Source organism: Thermobia domestica, chromosome 2 (genome assembly GCF_964235325.1).
Source record: "Thermobia domestica chromosome 2, izTheDome1.hap1.1, whole genome shotgun sequence".
Taxonomy (NCBI): Eukaryota; Metazoa; Arthropoda; class Insecta; order Zygentoma; family Lepismatidae; genus Thermobia; species Thermobia domestica.
In genome coordinates this window covers 194,680,635-194,701,349 of record NC_137455.1, presented here as the reverse complement: position 1 = coordinate 194,701,349, position 20,715 = coordinate 194,680,635, and the positions used below count along the sequence as shown (strand labels likewise).

General features: G+C 36.8%; 2 protein-coding genes across 5 annotated transcripts in view; one reads left to right on the top strand and one right to left on the bottom strand.

Moving 5' to 3' along the window:
* Nucleotides 1–4,872: 4,872 nt before the first annotated feature.
* Nucleotides 4,873–5,739, bottom strand: Uxt (Uxt prefoldin-like subunit). The gene has a single exon (XM_081748382.1). It carries the CDS (start codon nucleotides 5,517–5,519, stop codon nucleotides 5,040–5,042), a length of 480 nt encoding a protein of 159 aa, XP_081604508.1. The 5' UTR covers nucleotides 5,520–5,739; the 3' UTR covers nucleotides 4,873–5,039.
* A 5,184-nt stretch (nucleotides 5,740–10,923) lies between these two features.
* LOC145678343 (very long-chain-fatty-acid--CoA ligase bubblegum-like) overlaps nucleotides 10,924–20,715 on the top strand; it is a 140,798-nt gene continuing 131,006 nt past the window's right edge. For 2 of the 4 annotated variants that reach the window (XM_081748381.1, XM_081748377.1), the window contains exon 1: nucleotides 10,939–11,051. The gene's annotated coding sequence lies outside the window, so the exon portion shown is untranslated. Of the gene's footprint in view, nucleotides 11,052–20,715 lie in introns of all 4 variants that reach the window. The other 2 variants (XM_081748378.1, XM_081748379.1) reach the window with 2 other exon arrangements.

Here is a 20,715-nt window from a genome sequence, read left to right as displayed (position 1 = left end):
TCATGTGCTACATTCAAACTCAACGGCACAGCAAACAGATACAATTGTGTCTATTGTTCCTGTATAAATCCGGAAACACACGTAGGTAAAGCCATGAATTTACCGGGAGTAAATGCGTGATGTGAACTGTTTTATCGAGGTTTAATTGGGATATTATTCTTTGACAGCACAATTTCCGGTGAGGAGTATCTGCAGATGCTAGAAGCATCCATTTTCTTCCATCAGAAATCTTTACGCGGACGAGAGCTTTTACTTCACAATAAGATAGTGCTCCACACCACTACCATTATCTCGCCCACCCAACCCAAAGTTCCTCAATGAAAACTTACCTGAACGATGGATACGTCGAAGAAGGTTTGTCAAGTATCCCCTCACGTTCAGAAGACCTCACTCCTCTACACTTTTATTTATAGGGAACTGTCAAGAATGTGGTTTATGGACAAAAGCCTAGTACAGTGCATGACTTACGAGTAGGCATTGAATGTCCCTGTGAAGATATCGAACTTGGCACGTTGCAGTCGGTAATTCGTGCAATATTTCGGTCCATCACACGTGTATTGGTGTTAACGGCCAAGACTTTGAACACATAAATTAACATGCGTTCTTCATTATAAATTGCAATGTAATAATAGATTATTAAACTATAACACTATCGAATATGAGATGTTTCCATTAATCCATTTCCGAGTTACACACAATTAAAGAGTGTACACATTTCGTGAGCCACTCTCCATATATGTAAGACTTTATAGAAGTATCTACTTCCTTCTTTTTAGAAACTGAAATATAAAAAAATTGTCAATGATGCAAAATGTGTTTCAAGGAACGCGGATAAGTCTTCACGGATTCCCAATACAATACAATTTAAGAATATAACATGAATTTTAAAATTGTATCTTAAGGAGGAACACGTCTTTAAATCTACGTTCCAAATTTAATAAAAGCTAATATTGAATAAAATCCATTGGGGTGTTTCTTTTAAAATTTGAGTTTTCACAACTCTGGTTGAATATATATATATATATATATATATATATATATATATATATATATATATATATATATATATATATATATATATATATATAAATGCGAACTGCACAAATCTTGTGGCCTTGAGAAACAAGGAATGAAAAGTGCATTCGAAACCTAGAAAGAAAAAATTACTATAATTGGAAAGAACATTATTGAGGTCAGTAGATAAAGTTAAGTGCGATATTTATTTTGAAAGATCTTTTAAGGATTCCTACGTAATTTAATGTGAGAAATCGATTGGGGTAATCTCGATTCCTGAAAGTGACATCATCAAGGTTAAATGATTAAAAGCTCTCAATTAAAATTTCGAAATTTCGCTTAAGCTTCCCGACAACCCTGCCCTAATAACTCGTGTTTCAAGCAACGATTCACTGACACAAGTCATCATCATCATCCATACACAATTTAGTTTTGTTAGAGCTGACTTGGTTCAACTGGAGCTGTTAGACAATGAACTATAAAGAAAAAATAAAATTATCCAGACAGATTTGTCGCCATGGACAGCAAACTTCGGTTGGTAACCGTACTCAGACAAGAATAATGGCTTCACTTCCAACTATGGAAACAAAGTCGTATCTGCATATGTTAAAATAAAGAAGTAAATTTTCCTTTACGCTCATCCTTACCTGAGGTCTACTCCTTCCTACTTCATCCCTCACAGACGCGGATTAGATGCACTGCTATTTATAGTGACGTTCAGCACCTGTAGGTTGGTGGGTTTCTTGTACAGTTACACCAAGCACTCTTTTCTGTAAAGATGCAACAACGCCATCGGTCGCAGAATATTTCTAAAACAGTACTACTCTTTGTATCTGCGTAAGGATAAAAACTGGAACCTCTAATTAATCTTTTCCAAAAGACGATAACTAAGTTGACCGTTCAGCTGATTAGAATAATCTCACAATATAAGTTCGATCGAAATTTGAATACATTTGTGAAGAGTTTTTGGTCTAGAGAGGCGTAATCCTTAGAGGCGAAAGAGAGAGAGAGAGAAAAATACAAATCAATTTTTTCTTCAGATTCGAGATTACCGTTGCTCAATGCTACCGTTCATTTTTTTGATCTTTGAACTGACCCTGATGTGGTCTCCATCAGAAATCAATTCCCTCATCAATCGATTCCTCTCTCACGTGCATACCAAACTTTACTAACGAACCTGTTGGTTACGACGCACCTTCTTGTGACCCTAGCCATCTGTTGAAAAGCGTCCTACTTTTCGATTCACATGAAGGGGAGCTGAAGCGTGTAATGTAAACCTTCAGCTGGCATGGTGACAAACCACTTAATTTTATATATATATATATATATATAATATCGGATGTTCTAAAAAATGGCACACACGGATAACATAGCGCTATTCTTCAGGTCAAAATAAAGCGAAAATGCCATAAAATGATATACCCTCCGCAGACTCCCTCAGTCGCTATGGTGAATCAAAATTTCATACACATTTCCAGACGAGGACCCGCATGACATACAATTATATATATATATTTTCGCTTTGACTTATAGAATAATGCTCTGCAGTCCGTGGGCTCCATTTTTAGAACATCAGATATATAGAAGTTAACCTGTTCATTTGAAAATAAGGGGTAGTTTCACCTTCAAATCACTTGGCAATGACTCTGGCTTACATGCTAGTGATACGGTTTGTTATTTTTAACGGTAGTGTGGATGTATGCCATAAAAACTAGTGCATAAAACACGAACCAACTTGTGCTAGGTGGCATCTAAAAAGCACGAAAGTTAACTAACCGAGTGAGGACAGGAGCACACCAGGGAGGCCCGAACCGCAGCATGGCGGTGCGTCCATGGATAACAGGCGCGTCAGCAACGGTGGATACATAATAAACGAGTCATTTACAACGACGCACTATTAGTCACAGCACTGGCTCCGGAACAGTCAATGGATTTAGAGGAGATACTAAATGCCATCCAAAGTGTGTCCAAAGAGTCCGCTGTAATGCAGACAGGCTTTGCCAAAGTGGGCCCAGCCCGAAAAAAAAGCACCGGTTTTTTTCGGGTTGAACCCACCTGGATTTTTGAGCTTTTCGTTAGTATATTATTGGTACAACTAAGGTGATCACATTGGAAGTGATTGTTATCAGATTTTGGACTTTCCTTGGGCGAATTAGGTGCTTTCACAATAAGGTATACAACATTCAACGTAAGACCTTTATAAAGTTCTGAATGCACTGAATGGATAAAGAAGGAAGAGCCGTACCTTAGATTGAGATAATTATAGAACAAATTAATGTATGGATTGTGCTTATAGCCTATTTGAAATAAAATATGCAATTTTATATTTTAGAAAATATTTTCCGTGAATAGTGTGCTCGCCCACTCGGCGACGCCGAAGGACGTTACCCCTCATACGTCTGAAGGGTTTAGGGCCATAGCTGCTGGTACTACTAGTAAATATGTAGCGTATTAATAAAACTATTAGTATCGTATTATTTTTTATTACCTTTGATGGTAACGCAAATATTATTCAGTAAGTTTGGTTTCCCTACAACAGCTTAGTTCAGTTATTTGTTGCTACTTTTCAAATAAGCATTCTGTTGAATCAACAGCAGCAATAGCGTCAAAATTCTTGTCAAATTTAAGGAGCTTAATGCTCGGAGTTTCGAAGAGTACGTAACGCTTACTATTTCAAGTGCTGGATTCAAACTTCCGTACTAGTGGAAGATTCGATGCACAATAAACAAAGCTTGCATTTTCGGAAAATAATAATAATAAAAACCGTCGCGAAAGAAGTACTCGGGAAATTCCCGCAATTGAACGCACAAAGCATCGGAACTGAATACTTCAACAATAAAACTATTTGAAACATGATTTTATAAAACATGAGTTATAGATTTGTTTTAAATTAATAGGCCTAGGTTTAGCAGAAGAGGTCCAGCTCTTTTCTCTAAAAAATGTTATAATTTTGGCAATTTCTGTTCACATTCGGTTAGTTAAGGGTAGGGTTGGTTAGTTTAAGTTAGGTTAGGCTAGTTTAGTTTGTGTTATATTAGTGTAGGAGTCCCGCATAATTTTCCAAAAAATGATAGAATTTCGCTTATTTTTATAAATATTACGTTAGTTTAGGTTAGTTCAGGTTAGCTTAAGTTAGTTTAGATTTGATTACGTTATGTTACGTCTAAGTACTTGTATCACTCATTTCTCCTGTAAATTTTGTTTTTTACGTGCTTCTGGACCCCTTGTACTAAACATATCCCAATTAATATATTTTGTGTTCATATTAGGCGAATGTCACTGAGACTATTGGGATGATGCAATCTACATTTGTTCGTTCGTCTGCCTGCACCATACATACAACAGGGTACCACTTTACGTCTTTCAAGTTTAAATTTTCAACGTACAAGCACGACACACACTAAATTTCCTGTACAGATTTTGGCGGCATACTAACGTAAAATTTCAAAATGGCGGTCATTTGTTCAAAATAGCGGGTATCCACGCCGCGAGTTTGAATTAAGTTGAAATTTCCAGAGTAGAAGCATAAGATACTCTAAATTAGCTGTATATATTTCGGCGGCGATCCAACATAAAATTTCAAAATGACGGTCATTTTTGAAAATAGCAGTGAATAGAAAATTGTTGCAAGTTGTGACAATGATAATCTTGAAATATAATCTTCTTTTAAAACTTTTACCCCAAAGACATTGAAAAAAAAAAAAACCGATGAAACCCGTATGGGCCCAGGTAGGATGGGCTTTAAAAAAAAACGGTTTTTTGAAACCCTGAGTACAGACCATGTCATTTAAGATTCAACATTAAAAATTAAGCGTTGAGGAAAAGAAATCTGGTTGCAATCCTCAAGCATAAACTAACTGAAACTTAATCCGATCTCTTTATTTACTATTTATGTTCCTTTGCTACCTACACCCTTGAAAAAATATCTGCACTGCACTTATTTGTATACAACTTATGCAATCAATTCGCTTAACAAAATTGTTGTATTGGCTAATTTACTATTTCATTAAAAACATACATTAGTACTAAAGATCGAACATTCTTCTTGGTTTTTCAGATTCATTTGGCTTAATATTCTGTAATTCTTGTAACCCGTGTAACACTAACTTGATATTTGCTTTAATTTTAGCACTATCTGTTCTCAAAGATTCAACCTGTTTGTTAAGCTGTGTCAATTTCTTGTCAATAAACTTCACCGCTTCATCTAATGTCAACTCCAAGTAGAAACCAAAACCTACGTGAACAAATATCTTGGTTGGGTCTGTAACGTTAGCTTGCACATAAAAATTACATCCCAGATCTATCTTCGTCTTTACACCTTCTTTATCAAGTTCAGCATCCTGCATAGTTTGAATTGTGTTCTTTAACTGAACATATTCAGCCATTCTTTCACATAGTTTGTCACGTTCATTACATATCTTCTTCAAGTCTTCCCGCAATACATCGTTTAGAAAATTTTCGTATTGAAGAACTTTCTGCGTAATCTCTGCTCTATTCACAGCCATTTGTTGTCCTTGCACTAATTTCTGTTCATATACTACTGTTCCGTATTGAAACGTTTGTATATTATGAAACTTTATACACACAGAGAGTTTGTATCATATGTATTTAATAACACTTACTCCCTCCAGATTATAGCATATTCATACGCATAACAACGAAATTTTTACGCCATACAAGACACCTTTTACTTCTGCTTTGTCTTGTCTTGTCGTAGACCATTACCGGTCAAATAAGTAGGTGCAGCAGCTCGCTATTCATGTGTGCTACGAATGCGAAATTTCCTACCTCGAGACCGATCAGTTGGACAAGCACAAGGTGACCGCGCCAAGGTTGGACGACGACAAGCCTGGACACTTTTTGTGTCCAAGCTTGTCGTTGGCCAACCTTGTCGTCAGCGACCCAAAATGAGATATATCAAAGCATCTCGGGGTCGATCCCGACAGGCCTGGACACCTTCAGGAATGTGTCCAGGCTTGTCGTCGACCAACCTTGTCGTCAACGACCCAAAATGAGATGTGTCCAGGCTTGTCGGGATCGACCACGACAAGCTTGGACACCCTAGGAATGTGTCCAGGCTTGTCGTCGTCCAACCTTGTCGTCAACGACCCAAAATGAGATGTGTCCTAGGAGAACATACTATAATGAGGTTGCCCTGTCGCTCAATATCCCATTGTTGCGAATAAAGTTTATTTCGACAGCACATATGAGGTAATGGTGCGCGCAAATGCATGAGTCTTCCACCCATTCAAAGATTGTGGATCAGGTTCTAAATTCATTTTTCATCATTTTTCATTACAGATGCCGCGCAGGTACGTACATTAGGAAAACAACAAAGAATTCGTATTCGCAAGAAATTTTGCAAAACGCATAAAAAATTAGAGAAGTAGGAAGATCTTACAACATATCAGAATCAACATTGAGAAAATACTTGATACTAAAATAGCCATCAGTACCAAGATTAGGTAGGCATTCAGTTCTTTCCAAAGAAGTAGAGTTAGAACTAAGAGACTATGTGTTTACTCTGAGTAAAGTATTTTATGGCTTGACACCGAAAGAGCTTAGGCGTGTGGTATTTCGATATGCTGAAGAGATGAAAATAAAGAATAATTTTAACAAAGACGTAGAGTTAGCAGGAAAGGACTGACTATATGGGATCCTACAGTGACACCTTGATGTTAGAGTGAGGCAGCCTGAGGGAACAAGTTAGAACAGAATTACGTAAGTTAGTGAAAGCGTTTGCTAAAAAAGACATATTATCAACATATTTCTTAGTTTACTCGACTACTATTTCAGACTAATGTTAATGAAGTATGAATTACAACTGCATTCGTATTTTCATTAATCTTCGGATCTCCAGTTTTGTTGCGCCCCATTGCCCAGCCTTCTGTGCCCAATTATCCCATAACGTGGGACACACACATATCTTGTTTTATTGCAGTATAGTTTCCCTATGTTTAATTATAGACCTAAACTAATATTACTGTATGACGGTATAGTGAAGAAAGAATCTATTCAGGTAATTACTATTTCTTTGTCCTCATTGTCATCACCACACGAACGTATTTGGCTTAGGTGCGCACAAATCCCCCACTTTCCCTTGTATATGAAGTCCTGATTGACTTTGATAGACGTCCAGGCCAAACTGATTAAGTTTGAAAGTTGAACTTCGGAAACAATATAGGATTTGATGACGAAAGATAGGTATCACTGAAGAAGGATTTTTGGAAATTCGACGTGGAAGGGGGGGATACTGGCGGGAATCCCTTAAAGTTGAATATGTGAAGTTCGGTCACTGAACTTTTCGTTTGAAATAATTAAACACGTCTTTAAGTGAATTTTGATATTCAACCTAGAAGGGAAGGAAAAAATAGGGGGTGGTTGACTAAGATACTTTACAAGGCATTCAAATTTCGTGCAAGACTTCAAGTTCAAATTGAAAGGTGCAGAAGGAAGAAAGTAAGATATTATCTGGTAAAACTTAGCGGAGGGGAGGGGAAAAATTGGGTGGTATATATACACAGTGTATTATTTTTTAAATTTTTTTCTAATTGTGTTAATTAATCACGAATGGCCTCCTCAAAGTTTTATTTGCTCTCAGGTACATACATATATATATATATATATATATATATATATATATATATTGAATGTTCTAAATATGGCGCCCACGGACCACAGACCATTATTCTACAAGTCAAAATAAAGCTATATATATATATAATGTATACCTTTCGAATGCTCGTCTGGAGACACAAATTACACTATGTGGCAACGTCGCAAATAAAGAACCACAGATTAGATCTACCAATCTATCAAATAGTTATAAATGGTAGCTGAAGTCAATATTGGTTGACGCTAGTATCATTTATTAGTGTAGCAATCTATTCAGCTGCTTTTTGTATTCTTAGAGTAATTCTAATGGCTCCAAGTTAATCTACGATGTTGCCATATTGTGAAATTTTGATTCCTCATAGCGGCTGAAGGAGGCCCCGGACGGCTTAGCATCATATAACATTTTCGCTTTATTTTGGCCTCTAGGATAGTGCTCTGTGGGCGCTATATATACCATACATATTATTCTTTATCCCTTTCCGAAAAAAATCAGCGTGGGGGTAGAAGGAAGGATACATTAATATTTTATTATAATTATTATTTTATTATATATTATAACTAGCAGCGTTCACCCCGCTTCGCTGCGGTCACCCCGGAACGCAATAAACTTTGTTACTTAGATAATTTTTACTTTTTCGCTTTCAAGTGATATGATAAAAACCATAGAAGAATGATAAAAACCATAGAAGATTGCAGTAAATGTTAACATTATATCGCCTGTCATTTATGTTAACCCGCCCCGCTTCGCTGCGGTCACCCCGGAACGCAATAAACTTTGTTACTTAGATAATTTTTACTTTTTCGCTTTCAAATTGCAGTAAATGTTAACATTATAGCGCCTGTCATTTATGTTAACCCGCCGAGTGACACGGTCATGCGGGTTGCATATAAATACGTTTATTTTTATACCTATGATGAACTAACAAAGGATTTGTACGTTATGGACACTTGAATGGTCAATTATCTCAAGACACTGGTAATTAAAAATTAAAGTGATATGATAAAAACCATCTAGGGTCCAAATCCTAATAACCCCCCAAAAATGAAAGAAATTGGTTCAGCCGTATTAGCGTGATGAGCTAACAAAGGATTTGTGCGTTCTCTTTTATATAATAGATAAGGTGACATTATAAGTAAATACAAAACATGTACTTCCGATACTATGCTGAATCATTTCTTTTAACTATATATTACTATTCTCAATCTAACCCCATTCCGCAAACTTTGATGTGCAGTTTCTTCCATATGTATTTTTGGGGAGGCAGTGCCCTGCGGGGCTCTGAGAGTATCCCCCTTGAAGAGACCAAAATAATACGTCTATAATATAATAATAAAAACAATAGTACCGTGTAAAAATAATATATGTCCCTCCGAATATTAAATGTGCCCCCTGGAACATTTTTTTCTGAAATAAACACTGGCGACGTGGAATAGAACAGAAGTATTCGAGATAGCTACACTCTTAGGTAATCTCGTGACAATCATATAGGCGGCGAGGGAGAAAGATCATTTGTGCCCCTTCAGCGACATAGGCACCAATGTGGCAAAAGTTCAGACAAGAAAGAAACATATTTTTTCATTCCCTTCCCCCAAGACTTTGTCTTGGATCCGCCTCTGGCGATAATATAATAATCTAAACTGGATTGTAGGTGAATGAGGTTGAATCATCTTTATTTTTCTTATTCTCCAGAGAAAATATGCCAGATTTGACCAAAAAACCAGATGCTAGGTGCAATAATTATGCCAGATTCAGCCCCAACATGCTGGATTAGGTTTTATTCCACAAACCTCTCGCAAGTTTTTATTATTTGCAACTGAAACAGAAATAGGTGTTGTACAGAGAATACCATGATTAATGATTACGTATTATTATGAAAGTACTATGTAATTATTATGACAAAGATGGAAGTCAAAAGCAGTAGCGTAGCGTGGTATTCCGAAATGGGGATGCCAAAGTTAGTCACTTGTACGATACAATACTGCTGCAATCAGCAATATGAGGGGAAATATATGATATCGAGGAAATATGGGATTATAAAAAAATTACGGGGCCAGGCCACCCTAATTGGTGGCCTAGTGGGGCTTACAGAAGCAAATGCGTGGATTACGTTAGAAGCTAACAAGCAATTGTCTCAGGTCCTTCTTGCCACTACCGTTGTGACGAGAAAACTTGCCCCATTGTTGAATGAACGTTGTTTTCAGTATAGTTAGTTCCCTTCATTTCTTTTTCGTGGGAAGCTTCTTTCTCTTTCTTTACATACCATCCCTCAATCTCGTTATATATATATATAATGTAGCCCCTAGAAATTTGTCATCTTGGGTACGGAACTCAGTGTATACGTATATCATTTGAAGATGTAGAAAGCACTTAAAACAACTAAGGGGGCCTGTTTCTGTGTGTCTATTTTGCTGCCAGATATCCAGACTCGAAATGTCCAAGCAATCTTTGCGAGGAGCGGGGAGTGCTCGCTCTCTTGGCCTACCAGATCGGTGACCGTGATTCTACATAATGCTTTATATCTATGCTTGTGTGTAAGCTCCCTCAGAGTTTCTTGCTACGCCACTGGGCATACTATGTATTTGTGATGAAGATTAAAAGTTTGCGTTTAATTACGATTACAATTACGATGCATTTAATTAAGACTAAAGCATTACTCTTTTTATACTATTATTTACATAACCGACGTGCTTCAAAAAGGCATTGAACTAGCCATTTCTGTTTTGTTCTATTTCCTTGCAGTTCGCACTCGTACGTTCTGTATAGCTTAGTTCAAAATAGATAGAGTTGGAAATACTTGAGAATATGCCAGCTTATATGTAAAGCAAAATGTAGAGTTGCGAGGGGCGAAGAGGAGTGAGAAAGCAAGTACTTGAGCATGCGCATTCGACAGAAAGCAGACGAAAACTCCGAAGCTTGTAATAGGCCTGGATGCCCAAGGAACATAGCATACAAGAGGAAAGAATGAATGTGCATTTGAGTGACGCGCATGCGTAGGTTCCGCTTGTCAATGTAAAGCGAGAGAGCGCATTCAGAAAATTGCAGTGGAAATATTTGTGATAATTACAAGCAAACAATTTATGTATAATGAAATACGTACTTTTTTTTTTAACAGGGAATGCCGGGCGTACTGGCGTTCCCTTATGCTACGCCGCTGGTCAAAAGGATTTTTCAGCAATATAAGTATTTACACGTTCAAGTTAAAATTAATATTTTTTTGTCAACATACAATCATTGGAGGTTATGAGTGCTTTGACTACTTTAACTAAACGCAGAATAGAAGAGAAGTAGTTTTACACTAATCTGTGCAAGAATCAGAAAATACATAATCCCAACAAAATTGGTAAAATTATAGTGACAATTTTATTAAGAACACTAAAGTAAGATATAATTTTAAGTGCTTGTTATAGAATCCAGAACACAGGTATTTACCTTAAATACAAAAACTAGAGTTAAGATTTTTCCAAGAATACAAAATTGTTTACATTTGATATGATATTAGTCTTTAATGAGTAGTAAATATTAATAAGCTTTTAACTCTTTCGTGTACTATTTTTGTTTTCTAGAAGTGATAGGACGATGCATCTTTTAGTTTACGTTTATGAGTCGTTTAGATTAATTGATTTAGGGTTAATTTACACCATAGGCGTCGATAACAAAATTTGTTCCTCAAAATTTGCTTGTCCCTAGGATCCGGATATTTTTGCATGGATATCAGACAACGAAACATACATATTCAAAGCCTCCCTTCCCCCCCAAAAGAAAGTATTCTGAATTTAGTGTCCATGGTTTACAATAATATAATTTCATTGGGGTTAAGTTTCAAAGTTGGGCGTCCGTTTGGAGCAATTTTTTAAAAATTTACAGGAAGGATATGGATAATTTGACCGTTTATGTACTTGATAATATATGAGTCTTGAAAAATCTGTTTATTTGTTATATATAAGCGGTTATAAAGATAGGACTATACGGCGAGCGGAGGGAACTACTTGGCGCAAGGTAACTGAACAGTTGCATTGTGTGAAAGAAACGAGCATTTATGTTATTAACATGGCGAATGTACAAGGGCAATGAACTAACAGTTTTAACATTTATGAAGCAATACGTTGATAACGAGCAAAATCTTTTAAATGTTTGTGAAGAGCACGGATTAATGAACCTAATAGCAAATTGCAGAAAGTGTAGAAAGGAGATAACAGCGAATAAACGTGGCGAAAGCGGACGCCCAACTTCGGAATAAATGCCATTCATTGTAAACAGATATATTGCAGCTCTTCTAAATTAATGTCTCCCCCTTAGCAATTTATGTGCATACCAATAAGTAAACGCTGGTGCATTTGACTAGCTTGCAATCGTAAGACTGCATCACCAACTTTTCCTCACATTGGCAAGCTTTGAAGGTTTTGATTTTGAAAGCATCTTTCGTTAATGAGTTCATTTGGTTTTGAGTTTAACGCCCCCTTCAGCAGCGAGGCTATATGAGACGTGTACCTACTGAATCTGAACCACATGAGCTCCCGCTGGGAATCGAACCCGAGTCTTGTGCCGTTAATGTATTTACCTTGCAGTCATTACTAAAATAGGTAAATTATATATATATAGTAAATAGGGTTTTATTGGACAAAATTCACTTTAAAATTGGAGAGACAACCGGATACAACAAAAATATTTAAAGAAATGGAATACCTGACGAAGAAACTGGACGTGTTCCAGACCAGTAAAATGGAAGTAGACCAAAGCTGAACGACTATAAGACAATCAACATGGTCAGAAATCGTGAAACAGGATATAACTATTACCGAAAAAAAAATGTGTAGGTGGCAACAAAAACTAAACCGGCTATAATCATTCGACATAAAGAAAGTGAGACAACGAAGGAAACAGCAAGAAAATCAACTGAAACAATCGATCCCAGGAAAGATAAATTAAAAGTAGCTTGTGTTAGAGCAACTAGAGATCTCGTCGTCCTCGAAACGGGAACTAAAGAAGATCTACAGAAAATCACAACAAAAGAAGAAATTAAGAATTATTTTGAGGAAAGTAGAAAAAAGAATCCCCTAATGATCATCTACGGGGGTCCGTTTGATCTGAAAGATCAAGAAATAATAGAAACACTAATAGAACAAAATTTTGAAGACAATCTCCAAGAGGAAACCAAATCCATGAAACCAAGATTCAGAGCGGGAATGAAAAAGCAACAAAGATGTCACTTAGTTATATAAAGGCCACCCTTAATAAGGAAACATCTAATAAACAACGATAAGGTATATATCGACTATGAGTCGCATAAGGTAAAGGACTTTTTGGTAGTACCAAAATGTTACATCTGCCAAGAGTTTGAGCATGTTGCAAAATACTGCGATAATAAGGAAAAACAGAGATGTCGGTATTGTGGTAATCTAGGACACAAAGGAAATGTATATGATGAAAAAAATTTTTAAAAAAAGAGTATGTGTTCCGTGCAAACTGCGGCTCAAGTTTTACCAGACTCCCAAAAGTGAAGAATGTGTATCTTACAGGGTAGCCAGGGAAAAGAAAGGGATAAAAGGAGACTGGAACAATCCTTAGAAAGGAAAAGAAAAGGAATAACAAGTACTAAAGATACAGCAATAAACAGAACCCTAAGTGGAGGAGAATCAAGGTAATAACGAATTTTCTACCCTCTTAGAAAATAGATTGAAAATAGATATGAGAGAAATAAAACTGAAAAATTGGACATCCCAAAAATAGATGAATCCTTTCCAACGAAATAGAGAGAACAACATACAGGACAACGCAGTTCCTTCTACAACTAGGAGATAATTCAATCTTATTGGGCCCTAGGCCTCTATATGAAAATATGGATGACAAATATAAGTTGGCGAAATTGGAGGACTTACAAATTTTAACAATAGCTTTTAGGCGAATTGTGGGGGATTTGTACGAAAAAGATAGAACGATAACATATCCATCTCTTGAGGAAGTAGACAAGATGGAACTGAAAATCTACGATCTTCCGGCTAATGGCTGGAAACTTATAGATTTGGCGAATAAAGTTTATGAAAGGCGAGGGATCTACTGGAATATAGAAAACGTATATAAACAACTAGTAAATGCACATGACAGGGTCTACTTTGATTTCAGCAAATCAAGTAGGGAGGCAATAGTTCATACGAGGTATGTATAGTCATAAAAAATATAAAAATAATGCAAAACAATGTTCAGCGATCAAAAATAGCCACAATGGAACTCAGGAGACAGGCAGAAATAAATGAAGTGGATATCGTAGTTACCCAAGAACCTTATTTAGCTAAAAACAAACTTACAACTTTCCCAGAATCTTCAAGATTTTAATAGGAAATGAATCAAAAGTAGCAATTGCTGTATTGAATAATGAAATTGAGGTACTCAAAATTGGCCAGTATTGTAATGATTGGTTGATTTGTGTTGAAATTAAATACAATGGAAGAAGTTGTTGGCTTTTAAATTCTTATTTTCAATTCAACATGAACTCTCGAATTTTTATTGATAAAATACAGGAAATTATTCAGCAAAATCCAAAAAACTAGTATATATTAACCATGGACGCTAACGCTAAATCTGTTCTTTGGGGATCCCCTGAAACTGATAATAAAGGTGTCTTCATAGAGGATTTCATAATCAAAATGGATTAATTGTATTGAACAGAGGTAATAAGCCAACTTTTGTGGGTTCAATGGGTTCACCCCATATTGATATACAGTAGAGCATCGATTATCCAAAGTAATTGGGGGACATGGGTGTTCGGAAAACTGGTTTGTTCGGATAATCGAACTGTACTGTACTGTACTGTACTGCACTGTACTGGACTGTACTTCTACAGCCAGTGCCAAACCGACAGAAGTGTGCTGATTGTTGAAACACAGCGACTGGCGGCTTGGGCGGTCAGCAGGGCCTTATGAAGGCCCATTAGAAGCAATGTTCCGCCAGCGGTGGCTCAGTGCGGCGACTACTGTGGGAAACTTGGTTTGGGAGCGAGGGGGATGATGGACGGTAGGGTGGGAGAGTAACAGGTGCGAGCGAGTACACAGTTCGGTTAAGCGGTCGTTCGGTGGACCGACGTTCGGATAATCGACGCTCTACTGTAACACTATGCTCTCCACAATTAGAAATATGGATAAAACGTGGATGGTACAGGATAGAGTAACTAGCAGTGACCATGACGTAATCACATTTGAAATAGCAAATGAATCAAACAAAGAGCAAATTAAGAAATATAGTATAAATAAAATCAATTGGAGCAAATTTGAGAAAAAGCTAGAATTATCTGAAATAAGCTATTTTGAATTACCTGGAATAAGCACAAACAAATTATAGGCTACCGAGAAAATTAATTAAGACTTATCAGGAGGTAAGTCTCGATGAACTATGATTCCAGCGTATGGGCACATCGGTTAATAGAGAATAATTCCTTAAAAGCAAAAATAAATCGCCCACAAAGAAACCTTTGAATTCGGCACGGTGGCATCTTCAGCACGACAGCGCAGTGTGTATTTTGATGGGTTTAACCAATGTATTTAACAGTAAGCCAGAGAGCGGCAACGTATTGGTATGTAAAAAAAAAAGGTAATTTAAATAAGACGAAAAGATTTTTAGAGACCAAGGCAGAAAAATTATATGAAATAGAAAGACAAATTCAACAAAAATAGATATGGGACTGGCAAGTAGATAAAACATCAAGAAAATTATTGACATTTTTTCCAGACGTTGAGACGCTACTCAAATGGAACTACTTCCATCTCAACAAAGGACTAATTCACTTCCTAACAGGACATGGTCCCTACACAAAACATCTTTATAGAATCAATAAGAAAGAACATGATAGATGTGAATGTGGAGAACAACGTAGACCTGAACACAGTGTTCTGTGGTGCCCATTTCTGGAGGAGCATTTGCGAATTCGTGACCAAATTAGACAGAAAGATATTAAAGCTATCTTGGAAGATGAAGATGATTATAAAATCCTGGCAGATGTAGCAGAGGAATACTCAGAACTATGCAGAAAAGCATTTCACAGAGAAAACACCAATTAAATGGGCATGAAGCATAGAAAATGGAATGAATGAGGATCCCTTCGTCTTGGAACGAAGGAAACTTCTGGAAGCGCTAGATCTCCAAGCCTCCAGGAAGGAATTTAAGTGAAGGTGTGTGAGTGCCTAGAGCATTCTCGGTCTTTTGACTAATAAGGAACTCCGGATGCTGCGGGAGCGTGTCTATGATTCGATGGTGACGGAATGAGTGTCAAATCTGGAACCGTGGGAAAAACATACATTACCATGTAGAAAAGAATAGAAACAATTAAATAAAATATCCCAAATTGGGACACGAAGACTCGGAAATAGAGCATCATCTCGAAGCCGCTCCGCGATTCGGTTACAATAGCGTGCGATTTTCGGTCCGTATGCGGCGGCGGGACTCAACTAAACAGGGCCCGCATTAAGTGCTTCGAGTGGACCCTGGGCCTCATGGCGATACTCACGATCCGTTTCTGATGTGCAGGATGAACCGAGATCAATGAATAATACAGCCATAATCATAATTTTAAAAAATCAGTGAACCAACTTTAACGATATGACACTGAGGTGTATTATAGAAAAGTACAGTGTTTAGTGAAAATTGTGTGTATATAGTGATTATTAACCACACAGGGGAAACCGTGACGCAGGAGACGAACACACACACAGGTGAAAATCATTTAGGTGAAAACCAAGAATAGATAAGAGAATCAGTGTAAGGAGACATCAAAATTATCTGACTGGAGATCATAGCATAAGAGGAGAAAATTTCATGTTATTTGAATTAAATCTTTAAAATCAATAAGACAAAAATAGAAAATGTGGGTTTTGAAGAAATATAAACAATTGTTAATATATATGATAATTTTGGTAGTAGCTAGATACGAATCAAATTTTATAAAATAATATGATAATAAAATTAGGTGGGAATTAGGTAGTAATCAAATTTTTGTTAATTACGTAATATGTATAATTGATTGGGTAGGATTAGATAGCTCGTCTTTTTGTTTTTGTTTTCGTCCTTTTGTTTTTGAACTTTTGTTTTGTTTTATTTGTTTGTTCATTCTTGTTGGATGCTGAGTGTTGTGATCTCGTCCTTCCCATCCTTTTCCTTGTTCCTTTTCTTCGTAACAATTATCGCAAATAAAGGATGATGGAAAAGGCTAAAGAAAAATAGAATGCGATTATGATAGCCTGTTTCGATTAAAGTCTTCAGATGCCGAAACTGAAGAGGCGGATCTGAGCATTATATATATATTCGGGTTTTCTAAAACTGGCGCCCACGGACCACATATTAATAACACTATTCTACAAGTCAAAATAAACCAACAAATGTATATTCTTGTACACCTTTTGGATCCTCGTCTGGAGACGCGAATTGTACTATATGGCAACGTCGCAGATAAAGAACCATAGATTAGATCTATCAGTCCATCAAATAATTACATTGATTTTTGCCAGATACAGCTACAGTCAATAGACGTTGACATTGGCACCACTTATTGCCTTAACAATCGATGCAGCTGTTCGATGGATTTGTAGGGCAATGCTAATGGTTCCAAGTTAATGTGATATGTTGCCACATAGTGAAATTTTGATTCCTCATAGCGACTGAAAGAGACCCCGGAGGGCATTCCATCATATAATATTTTGCTTTATTTTGACATGTAGAATAGTGCTCTAGTGGTCGTGGGCGCCATTTTTGAACACCTGAAATATATATATATACCTAGGTAATTTGCCATTTGTTCGTAATTCCATTGATTCCATTGGTTAGTTGATTTAGTTTTGCGTCCTGTACAGCACCGAAGCTATATGAGATGTGAGCTTAGAGGTTAACGTGAAACCCTAACTACACAAGCTCCTACAAGGAATTGAATCCGGGATTTCTGACAAAATTGAAGACTTTGGTGCAAAAACCAGTCAAGTTAAAAAAGTGAAAGTGTAAACGAGATAACTTCACAAGGGTTTCTCCTCGTCCGATTTTCTTCAAACTTGGCACACATATACTAGACCAAAAATAAATTGACACGTGCTTTTTTTCTTCCGGAAAATAGGTTAAGGGGGGCAAAGGGCCACTATTCAAAAAAGAGTTCCCTTGATTAAAAGGGTCACATTAAAGAAACGAAGCTCTGCCGATGCAAAGAGGACTTAAAAGTAGGAAATATAGGTTTTATTGTTTTTGCGAGAAAAGAGTTACAGGGGGCAATGGCCCCTTCAAAATGACAAAGGATCCCGCACAATCCTTACGGAAAATAGATTTCTGTGGAATTGCTTGAAATCGTGATATGTTGTAGATAATGTGTTCCTGAGAAAAAGTCTTAATGGGCACAACCACAAATCACTGACCGTTTGGCCACTACAGGGCCACTTTTTTGAAAACAGACAAAGAAACCGATATTCTGGATTTCGATGAAAATGACTGATACCGTGATATGTTGTAGATATTGTGATCCTGAGAAAAAGTCTTAATGGGCATAACCACAAATCACTGACCGTTTGGCCACGGTTTCAATTAATTCCACTGAAATCCAGAATACGGTTACCATATGCTCGTTAAAAAAAATCTCTGTGGTGGTCAAACGGTCACTGATTGGTGGCTGTGTCTAATGAGACTTTTTCTCAGGATCCCTATATCTACAACATATTACAGTTTCAAACAAATCCATCAAAATCCAGAATATCTTTACCTCTAACTGTTTTCAAAAACGTGTCTCTGTAGTGGCCAAACTGTCAGTGATGGTAGTTTCGCTCATTAACACTTTTTCTCAGTATCACAATATCTACAACATATCACTGTTTCAAGAAATTACACCGAAATGCAAAATACAATTACCTTCTGCTCTTTTTTTAAAAGTAGCCCTATAGTGACCAAACGGTCAGTGGTTTGTGATTTTTCCCACTGAGACATTTTCTCAGGAACATAATATGTACAACGTTTCACTGTTTCAGTCATTTTCATCAAATTCGGAATATCACTACCTTCGGCTGCTTTCAGAAAAGTGGCCTTGTAGTGGCCAAACTGCCAGTGATTTGTGTTTGTGTCCATTAAGACTTTTTCTCAGGAACACAATATCTACAACATATCACGATTTCAGGCAATTCCACCGAAATCCAATTTCCGTAATGATTATGCGGGGTCCTTTTCATTTTGAAGGGAGCCATGCCCCCTGAAACCCTTTTCTCGCAAAAACGACAAAACCCGTATTTCCTACTTTTAAGTCATCTTTGCATCGGCAGAGTTTCGTTTCTTTAATGTGGCCCTTTTAATCAAGGGAACCCTTTTTTGAAAAGTGGCCCTTTGCCCCTTAACCTATATTCCGAAAAAAAAATATGTGTCGATTTATTTTTGGTCTAGTATATAAGTGCTAAGTTTGAAGAAAATCGGACGAGGAGAAACCCTTGTGAAGCTATTTCCTTTACACTTTCATTTTTTGGACTTGACTGGTTTCTGCCCCAAAGTCTTCAATTTCATTTAATTTAATGCCTACATGTGTTGCTTTTTAAATTTTAGGTGATTTCCTCCACTAAATAATAAACTAGATCGTTCTGAATGTTATTAAATAATCCAGAATACACTAGCATGTCCGAAATGCGAATTTAGTCTGACTCCCGATCCCCTATTATCATGCCTAATAATTAAATTTACCAGTCCAATACTGTTTTCATAATTACTGAAGCCTTGAATTCATAGTGTCCAAAGAGTGCAAGTTCGTCCTGAGCTAAATAAATACAATCCACTAAATGAACAACATATCTATCTAGTATTTTTGACAAATTCATTTATTTCATTACATTGATTATTGAGAACTCTCTTCTAGGACTTGTACCAAACCTTTTCAGTGGCACTTCAAAAGCAATGTGATTTTACAACAGTTTATGTAGTGTCACATCATCATACATTTTTCTAGTCGCTAAATTAAGTAACCAAGACAACATGATAAGTAATCAACTACCATTGAGTTCATTTTTCTAGTCGCTGCCTTATCCTAGATTTTTGGGTAATTCAAATTCGGGTCACACTAATTTCTATGGATGGCAATACTGATAATTCTTCCGATTCATATTTTCGGGTCTAGAATAACATTATCTATTATTGTGGTAAGTTACATTTCATTATCTCTTTTCACTTACGAAAAACTGGCAAAAGAAAATGTATTATCTTTTCAAAAATATTTAGTAGTCTGCCCGCTTAAGTATAAGTTGTTTGTTGTGTTGTTTGCTCTTGGATGCGAATTTCGAGTGCGCATTATTATTCGCAGTGTTTATTTAATCAAGAAACAACCACAATTTTGTAATATAAAATCCACGAGGGAGAAAGGAAAATTAATTATATTTTAAAAATTCAACGTCAACGCGGCGTTTTTAGCGTCTGTATAGTCGAACAAAGAAAAAAAAGCCACTTTTGCGCATTGCTAACGCTGCGTTAATGCCTCGTTGATCGCGCTCTTAGTGTCAACCTCAAGCTTGTGACTGTGGTGTATAGTGCTGACTGGTAGGAATCAGCAGTGAGATAAAATCTATATGAAAGTTTGACATTCTGCAAGTCATGCGATACCGCCAAGGATCGAGTTAAGCGCAAGGACGTGTGGTTTACTAAATTAATGTCACAACTGTTGATTTAAAGTTTGCTTTGAGCAGCTACCAGGATTGGAACGGAGGTTCATTTGCGGACCATGCATGTGCTATTTTTGTCTTTGCGTGGTTTTTGTTGATGTGATGGTTTTGTCTATCTGTATTTGCATGCGCTATTTTTGTTCACGATAGATTTGCATCCATTGTTTTCGTGTGTGTGCTGTTTTTATCTACTATGAATTTACATGCACTATTTGTGTGTGTGTTGTTTTCGTCCACGATGAATTTGCATGCACTGTTTTGTGTGCGCTGTTTTTGTCCACGATGAATTTGCATGCACTGTTTTTGTCTATTGTCCATGCGCTGTTTTTGTCCACGATGTATTTGCATGCGCTGTTTCTGTACATGCTTGGCTTTTGTTCATGCATTGTTTTGTTCACGCTGTATTTATATGCGCTGTTTTCGCTCATCGCTGTTGTT

Coding starts and splice junctions, on each gene's coding strand:
- Uxt (XM_081748382.1), bottom strand. CDS start 5,519: ATGGCTGTGAATAGAGCAGAGATTACGCAGAAAGTTCTTCAATACGAA.